Source organism: Otolemur garnettii, unplaced genomic scaffold, assembly GCF_000181295.1.
Source record: "Otolemur garnettii isolate 467f Iridium unplaced genomic scaffold, OtoGar3 scaffold00009, whole genome shotgun sequence".
NCBI classification, from domain to species: Eukaryota; Metazoa; Chordata; class Mammalia; order Primates; family Galagidae; genus Otolemur; species Otolemur garnettii.
Window position 1 is genome coordinate 32,381,365 of NW_003852404.1, and position 9,776 is coordinate 32,391,140.

The 9,776-nt window shown below is 34.9% G+C and overlaps 1 protein-coding gene across 3 annotated transcripts in view; it reads left to right on the forward strand.

The window, feature by feature from the left end:
* The window catches only part of EPHA3 (EPH receptor A3), a 335,385-nt gene extending 332,284 nt beyond the window's left edge, over positions 1-3,101 (forward strand). Inside the window, exon 17 of one of the 3 annotated variants that reach the window (XM_003783935.1) lies at positions 366-3,101. In XM_003783935.1, the coding sequence (XP_003783983.1) occupies positions 366-471 (106 nt within the window). In that variant the 3' untranslated portion in view covers positions 472-3,101. The remainder of the gene's footprint in view (positions 1-365) is intronic. The other 2 variants (XM_012801561.1, XM_012801560.1) reach the window with 2 other exon arrangements.
* Positions 3,102-9,776: the final 6,675 nt, after the last annotated feature.

A 9,776-nucleotide genomic window follows, 5' to 3' on the forward strand; every position in this document is an offset into this window, starting at 1 on the left:
TTCTAGTCTCTTATAAAGATCTGTCACTGGATTTAGGTTTCACTCTGTTCCAGTGCATTATTTCAATCTTTGTCTTAATTACATATGCAAAGAACTCTATTTCCAAATATAGTCATGTTATCAGTTTCTAGGTGGACATGCTTTGAAGGAACGCTGTTCATCCTGCTACACCATCTGTATAAACGTTCTTCCTCTAGATGCAGGTAGAATAGTCAGCATATAACACAAGAATGATGCGAACATTCTAAAATCAGGTCCAAAGTACTGGAATAAATGATTGTGTAAGTTTTGCTATTTGAAAATTTCCTGCTATGCTCCATCCAGAACACCATGATTCTCATCAGATGCGTTCTCTTTTTTCATAGTGACATGAAAAAAGTTGGTGTCACCGTGGTTGGGCCACAGAAGAAGATTATCAGCAGCATTAAAGCTCTAGAAACACAATCGAAGAATGGTCCCGTTCCAGTGTAAAGTACTAATTCTGGACGGAAGTGGTGGCTGTTGAGGATGTGGCATCACAGACGACAATGCTGGAGATACTGGTAGAAGCTCCGAGCCCAATAAGACACTCAGACATGAGTACAAATGCCTTAAAATGCAACTGAAGACCCCTTTTCCCCCCAGTCAGTTAGTGGATGCGTGAGTGGCTATAATTTTTTTGTAATTGCTTTTTTAATATTAGTTTATGAATCAAGTTAAAATTCTTTGGCGCAAATGGTGAAGAACTAGCATTGAGCCATTGATTATAAACGGACTGATAAAAGCAAAGCAAGTGAAATGACAAGTGGACACGGTGGCTTTGTTTACAAATAGCCACAACAGGAAAGACTTGTAATATTTTTATATACAGAAGAAATCTGCAACAGGTATTTTGTTTCTTCAAAAGCAAACAAAGCAGAGGGATCCATACCTCAAACTATCTGGCCAAATTTGCTACCTTCTCATCATAGTATTCTCTTTTATCTGTTTAAAACATATAGAGATGAAGTTTGTAGTTGTTTTAAGTACTACACATTTTTAAATTGTTAGCTCCTTAAGTATATCATGTAAAGAAATGTCTTAATTTTTTTTTAAAGTACATATTTATTTTCTTTTGAATTGTTTTTATTGTTTTGTATTTATGCCGTGATGATTTAATTTGGATTTGATACAGCCAAGTGCCAAATGCTCTTTCAGACTGTCAGCAGAGTGAAACATGTTTAATTTGACACAGATAATGATGGGCTTCTTTCTCAACTTTTTGAACCATCCACTTAGCTGCATTAAAAATAATCAAACCCTTTCCTGGCTCATACACTAATCAAACCTCTCACAGTTTGAATTATCCTATCCATTTCCCCTCTCCACTTATTCTAAACTGTACGCTCTAATTTAGTGTAATATACTAGCTTACTGGCTTATATGTAATGGGATTTCACCCAGATGACATACCTTTCCTGCTCTGGTGCACAGAGTCCACCAACTTCTTTCATTAGGGGAGGGAGCCATGTTAGAGCTCCTGAGAAAAGCTACACTGGAAAGAATTGGAATCCTCTTGAGATTGCAGCAGTAATTAGCAAGACAGCCTGTAGGCCAATGCACGAATCAAAAAATCATTTACTCACTGGCTTTGAAAAGTCACTTAATCTCATTGCTTAAACTTGCTGATCTGTTTGTAGAGAATAATGATAACTGACCTGCTCATCTACATCTCTGGGATTTAGGTCTATTAACTAAACCTTGTGATCATCAATACAAAAAGTAGTATTATTATCGTTACGACTCTTCCACTTCAATGTACCTATTGTAATTCTGGTGTATCATTTAGAAGGATTGAAATTCTTTGAATTTATGGGACATATCATTTTCTAAGTAGTGGGTCATCTAGCAAATGCCTCAAAACCTATCATCAATAGAGAAATCTCTCATTGCAAAGATTTGGAGTATTACATAAAGGCCAAATATTAGCATGTTCAGTAATATTTGGAAGGTTGTACCTGGTGGAAATCTAACTACTAATATATTCTGAAGCAACATTTTAGCTCTATACTCTTTCTAAGCTGGTATGATAATGGGCATAAGAATTGTATATGTCATAAGAATAGAATAAAAAATGCTGCAAACTTTATGTTCTTATGCAAAATTGAACACAAGTGAAATAAAACTTAAATCACAAATCAAAATTCACAAGTGCTAATCTGTTATAGATTTAGTGTAATAAGATTTACATTGTATTGTATTTCTTCAGATAATGAGATTATTTCTCAAATTTTGGCAATATTCCTTATAGTCAAATCATACCACTAGAATTCTGTATTGGATATAATAAGAGCATGAATGTTTTTAAACTTTATGTGAGATTATGAAATTAATCCCAAATATTTCCCTTAAGCCTGCTAAAAGCAACTAGAAAACAAATTTAGTTAACTATTTTGTGTTTTGGAATGTTAAAAGGAGATCTGAATCTGATTTCCATTTCATTTGTTCCTGGGCTAAGATTTACTTTTTTAGAGACTATTCTGAACATACGGAACACAACCTGTGCATTTTACAAACTGATAATAGTTGAGGATTGTTGAAATCTACTTCACTTATTTTGGCCGTGCTTTCCATTTGAAAGTAGAAGTTGTACATACAGTGTACTGCTCTTTATTTCTTCAGTATTTTTCTACCTGACCTCTTATAGATTTACTTTATGCAATTCTTACCCTGTACATATGTAAACATAAGTGTACGATTCTTAACTGTGGAGTAGAGGTACTAGAATGCTTTGGCCATCTCTTTGTACAGGAACTTCACTGGCATTCAACAAACAAGAAACCACAACTCTCTCTCAATGTTATGTACCATATTATCTGTTTCATATCTTAAATTTGATTTACATGTATTATTTATTTCTGGAAACTCGCCCAGTTTATGCTGTGCTAAATGTCAATTAAGCCATGTATAAATGTGATATGATTGACAACATGTGTTTAGTTTCAACTTGTCTTTTCAAAACCTGACTCATTTAGTTTATGTTGTACAACGTAGATGGCCTTTTACTAATGTAAAATGATTTGTAGTGGAAACATTTATATTTTTATAATAAACATAATGAAAATATTTTTTACAGATTGGAATACAGAAGTGGTCTTTGAAGTTTTTTTTAAATATAAAAGTATATTCCTATTTAAACAGCAAAATAATGAAATTTATATACATCACAAAAATGTGCCTTTTGTTTCTTTATTCTCCACAACTGAGGAGGGATTGATGTCATGTGATCCTCATTTTAGGGTTTAAATCCCATTATAAATAAGGTGGAACAATAATCGGTAAATATTATCTTTGTAGTGAGTAAACACAACTATATTAGGCCATCCTCTTTTGTTTACTAGTGGTAAAAAGTAGATAAATCAGCTTAAGAGAAAAAAGAAAATGTCACACCCCTGTGACTGAGAACTCTGGGAATCAACTCCCTGAGAGATCGGGCATAGATGGGACCAGGAATTCAACTATTTCTTTAGGGTTAAGTTTCTCCTTCTATGCTTCATCCTTTGACCCCATTTTTTTTTCCCACCTGAATTAATTTGGAAGCTATATCATTTTACAAAGTGGAAAATACTGCTCTATTTAATATAGTTCTGCATTTGAATTCCTATAAATGATTACCGTCCTTCAATTGTTCCAACAAAAATTGTGAGTACTTACTTGGGTCACAAGCCCCAGTACTTTGGGCGGGGCAATAAATAACTCAAATTGCCAACTACTCAATCCTGTGCTCGGCCTTGGAGACAGTGAGTGGGAAGTGGAAGTGATGTTCTACTGACGCCATAGGTATCAGAGTGTTTTGTTTCCCAAAGAAAGTCCCAAAGAAAGTTTTGTTTCCCAAAAAAACAGAAGGACTTCTGGTCAGGCCAAATAAAACAAAAATTGAAAAACAATCAAGTCGTAACAACTGAAAACCACATGCTAAAATACGCCTGATACTTTGTATACATAGGTTCCTTTTGCAGTCAACTTAAAGAAAATGTTAAATGAAATAAAAATTTTAAAAAGCTAACAAAATGTGTGCAAAATAAGATGAGTGGGCAAGAGTCTCATAAGGTTAGAAAACGATCACGAAGTGATCACAAATCATCACAAATCATCACAAAACAACTTATATTTTAAAGAAGGTAGACACAGATGTGTCAAGTGGAGTAGAGAGTATCTTGGAAACATGAGATTAAGTAAAGGAGAAGAGATGAACAAAAATACATTTATTCAATACATTATGTAGTAAGCACTGCTATGTGCCAGGTATTTGGCTATCACCATTGCAAGTTATCACATTCAATCTTTTTACAACTTCTGTGAACAGGTATTAATCATTTTCAAGTGAGGAGGAAATCTAGACTCAGAATGTCCAAGTCACCTCTCAAGATCACCCCTAGCATATAAATAGAAAGAAATTTTAAACTGCCATGTTCTTATGCTGTGCTCTTTTCCTTGTATTATAGCCGTGGCTACCCCAGGGTGCTCTGGGGACAGTGGTACTTCAATCTGAAAGCTCCCTCGCTCTCTCTCACACCCTGCCCCAGTGCTTCACAGGAATTTCTACCCCCAAATTCTTTCAAGTCCAATTCTCTCTGTGTCTGCTTCTTGAAGATGTTAGACTGAGATGACTCTGAAGTTGATTAACCCGGAAACTAAAATGTCATCCTTTGCCCTTCCCGCCACGTAAGCAGTGATGACGTCTTAGGAATATCACCTCTGTCCCTTTTCTCTGTAACACACCACAACCTCTGCTATATTCAGCCTGGAGTACTGAAGGGTCTTCCTAAATTTAAGCCTCTGACTCATGATTTGTTCCAAACGCTGTTCAGCAAGCAGCCAAACTAATAGAGCAAATTTAATTTGTAGTTCCCCTGTAGGAGGCTTGAATACTCAAATGCCTCGGGGCCGGCAGGCCACAGAACTCAGTGAAGAGACTGAAAAGTAGAGTGACCCACAAGAGCGCCTTTCCTTACTCTAAAGGCAACATCTCAGGTGTAGGGTGACACTCATATGGCCAGAATGTGAGATTTTTTAAGCAAATACCTAATCTGAGTTTTTGTGAGAAAATTGTACATATTTAAAATATAACTTGTCTAATTACTGTCCCCACTCACACAAACTTACACACTCATAGGCTGAACACAGCCTGCAGCTGACAACTTTTCACTTCTAGATTTCTAGATTACAGAATACTCTCCTGTTGGCATGTGGTGACCTGTCTTGAATAAAACCACACTTCTCTCCTTATTTGGGGGTTTGTTTCCTGTGTCCTCACCCTCTGTAAAGCATAGTGAACCATCTGTAGTTCTCTGAAGATGCCGTACTTCCTTTAAGGCATCCTTGCCTTTGAAGTTTCAGTTCCTCTGTCTAGAATCACTTAGCCAATCTTTATTCATTCTTCTGGTCTCCTCAGCTCCCCAACAATGAGTTAGATGATATTTTCTTCTGTACCAAAAGAACCCTGTACTTAAAAATGTCATAACCCTTGCTATCTTTACTGAAACTGCCTGTTATTTATGCCCCATCCCTTCTCCTAGGTAAGGACATCTTGAACAGAAACTCTGCCTTATAAATCACTGTTGCTATATTGCCCGTTTAATGTGCCTGATTCCTAAAAACGTTTGAGTTGAATTAATGTATTTATGATGTTTGATAACATAATAAAGAATTCTGTCCCTGATTTTTTCCTCTGTGGGAAAGAGTGTAAATTTCCTTCAGGTCAATAAAACTAGTTAACGTTCTATTTATATATCTTGGATCATTGAATATACTGATCTCTGCTAGAACTGGTTCATTTTCATAGAATTTTGTGGACTTATTTCATTAGTCTCAATGCTCCCATTTTTTTAGTGAATTTAAGTCATTTAAGTAGACTCTTGAACCAGAGCTTAGCTATAAAAATTTAACAAGGTAAATGCCAAAGCTTTTCTGATCCTTTCTACTCACTTTTACTATGTACAAATAACATCAACATGCTTACTTACGAGGCATCTGGGATACACATTCTATTGACCCAGAGTATCTAGATACAATTTGGGAAAATAAGTGGTAGAGTTAAATACACCATAAAGTGAAGATTTTGGAGGTTTACAGAAGTGCTCACCCTGAAATTCTCTAGGAAAAGCCGGTGATAAAGAATAGGCATAAGTGTACTATATTTTCCTGATCGGTGGGCTATCACCTTTCTTTCTTAAAGAAATATACCTTCCCACTGAAATTAGAAAAAATTAAAGTGTCACTGGTAATAAATCAAAATAAAATAATCTGCTTGATAATGTCTATTAGATACATGTACACAAATACATATATGCTTTTTATAGCACTATTCCAAATAATCAGAGTTAATGGCAATTGAACATTTACTATGTACAAAGCCCTTAATATACGTTATTTGATTTCACTTTTCCAAGAGCTCAATTAAATAATTAATTGTTATTCACTTCATAAATTGATATTTAGAGTGGTTAATAAGTATACAAGTATACAGCTAGCAAGTAGAAAAATGAAGTCAAAATCAACTCCAGAATCCTTGATCTGGATTACTGCCCTCTACTAGCTGTCAGGATAATGTTACAATTGAGGGTAAAATCTGGAGGAAAATTATGAAACGCTTTCTGAAATTACGATCACCAGTAACTTCTATTTTCACTTTTCAATGTGCATGATGTTACTTAGTTAAGTCAGATGGTAGAGATGCATTTCTGTCCCGAGTGTGGGAGAGGAAGGAAGAGGCAGTTATCCTTGATTTCATTTCTGTGAACTCCACTTCAATAGCATAAGATTTGTCTGACATGTGGTGAACGCTTCAAGCAAAAATGCTCCCCTGAACATTCAACAAATAATCTAATTTGGAAACACCAAATACCACAAGGAAAAAGGAGTACTTTTGTGCTATTTTATGACAGATTTCCACACCAATGATTTATGGAAGTGTGTTAAGTTTCGGATTCTTATCAGAAGCCAAGGGGGTGGGGGGACCTTGCCTTTTTGAAGCCTATTACCTTCAATGGTGGAAGCCAAAACCTTGGAATGTTGCTAAAATCAAGGATGAGAGAACACAGAATTTCATGTACTATCAAGAACTTATTGACTTTCATATGGTTCTCATTTATCCTCATACATGGCAAATCAAAAGCCTTGGGAGGAAGCCAATACAAATTGTTATAGATAACACTATCTGAATTTAACTGTCACAGGTATGCTTCATGTAATAAATATATATTTCATATCAGCAACTCAGCAACACAAAAATTGAAAAAGACTCTAGTCAAAATGCATTTGGATATTCTCCTTCAAAGAATGCTCAGTTTGCCAATATTATTATTTATCTTGAGCTGAAGATCCCTTAATACTCAATCTGTTTCAGGTTTCTGACTGTAGAGATTATATTTATATTTAATACACATATAAGTTATTTATATCACACATTCCATAGAAGTTAAAATATTAAGATCATATTGTAATAATATCTTAGGATAATATAACTAAGTTTCAGGGCATAAAAGATTAGTATAAGCTTGCAGCATCAAGTAGATTAAGTTGTTGAAACTTTCACATTTTCAAAGACAGTTGACAAATAGGAATCTTTTCCTTGTTTAATTGGATTCAGTTTGAGGCATCATTTGAGCATAAAAGACTCTAACATAACACCACTATGACTTTTAGCCTAATAGTGGTGATTTATTTAGCACACAACTAACATGGTGCCTGGCTCACAATAGGCCAGTAGGCATACAATTAGTATTTGTTAAATTAATATTAAATGTATTATCGAATGACAAATGAGCAACATTACCTTTTTCAACAATTGTGGTAAGGATCTCATTAATTACACACAATTATACTCCACATAGATAATATTTAGTTTCAAAGATTTAGAGGGAGAGAGAGAGTTTTGTAAAGGCAAGTCTCATGTAACACATGAGCAGAGTCAGGGCCTAGCCCGCAGAAAAAAAATCATAATTTTTGATTGAATAATAGATATTTTAAGTGCAAATCACTATGGGGAACAAAATAATCCTATGATAAGGCTGTCTATAAAGTTCATGTGCAATTTACAATGTAAAACTATTTTAAATTGCACACGAACTTTATGGATACCCACCTGTGTAGAAAGGGGCAGTACCTATATGGTAAGTGGCTTACTAATGTTTAAAGAATTAATACATGCAAAGCCAAAAATAAGACTAATAAACTCCGAGAAACGTTTTCCTTTTAAGATAGCATGTGCATCGATGTTCAAGAAGTAGTACAGAAATGTGTTCTGTTTTCAGGGAACATTTTTAGTCTTCTGAACACATAATATCACTTTAGTAACTTAGAAAAGTCACTTGTTTCTTATGTTTTCTGTGAATCGGGAATTCACACAGGGTGACGTTTTCTCTGCCTCCTGTTGCATATACCTCAGATGGGATGGTTAAGTTGGGTTACTCATGTTGTCTGATGCTAACCGTAAGAAGCGGACCAAGCTGAGTCATTAGTTGGAACACTCATGAAAGGCTTCCCTTAGGGTCGGATTCCATCCAATGCCAGGGTCGGTCTGAATACCAACATCCTGAGGGGAGGAGGGGGGAAGAGAGGTATCACGAACTGTGAAGCGTCTGAGGTTTTAACCCTACTTATAAGCCAACATGGTAGCCTGCCACATTTTCACGGATGCTGACAGAATCTGAGTTTTAGGGGTCAAAGGCTATGGACAGTTTGACACTCATAGAAATCCCAGCCTCTTTTTCCGTCCTTGTCATGCTCTGGTTTCTAAATCTCCAATTGTTACAAAGTTATGCAAAGATAACCAAGGCATGCCTGCATATGCAATGAGTTGTGTTGAAGGAAAAGAAATGATATTTAAGGAGCATCAAACATTTATGATAACCTACATAAACAAACCTGCCTAGCATATGCCTCAGAAGAAATGTTGTCTTTATCATACTGAAAAGTTAACAGATCTACCAATTGCTGCAAATGGAGGTACTATGTCTAGATTCCACGGTTACTCACTATACAACAAACATCTTTGAAAAGATCATTCAGAAAAGTGGGCAATCAGTACCTCTGTTTACAAGACATGCAGAAACACAAGAGACAAATAGCAAACATTGGTTTCTAAAACACTCTCTTCAGTCTTTGATGTGTTAAAAGCAATACAGAAATTTAAACTCATTAAAATATTCACTCTCAAAAATATCCATTATTTCACACTTTAGATTTCCTTAGAAGAGAGGAGATCAGCTCCTCTGCTCTCATCTTCCCCTGGTTGGGAATGACTATACAGTATAGGAAAATCAAGAATTTTAGTTATACAATAATTAAAAGATGCTTCTTAAGTAAAGATTATAATTTGTATGAATATTTTATAAAATCTGGCCAAATTGAATAGGGTTTTTACTAAATTTACAGATTATGTGGGTACCACTGATATATTTATGTTATTAAGTTTTTTAATTCATGACCATGATATGCCTTTCCATTGATCTAGGGCTTCTTTCATGTCATTCATTAGCATTTTGTAATTTTTAACATAAAGACCTGATGTTATGTACAGACAAGATTTATTTAATTTATATCTAAGCATTTTATTTTCTTTGCCATAATTGTAAATAACACTTATTTTCATTCTAGTTTTTACACATTCACTGTTGGTAACTGTACAGATGATTAAGTTTTCATTTTGATTTTATATCCATTCCCATGTTGAATTCATGTATCACTTCTAAATTTTTATTTTTCTAGATTCTTTGAGATTTTTCTGTACAGACAATCTTTTTTTTTTTTTTTTT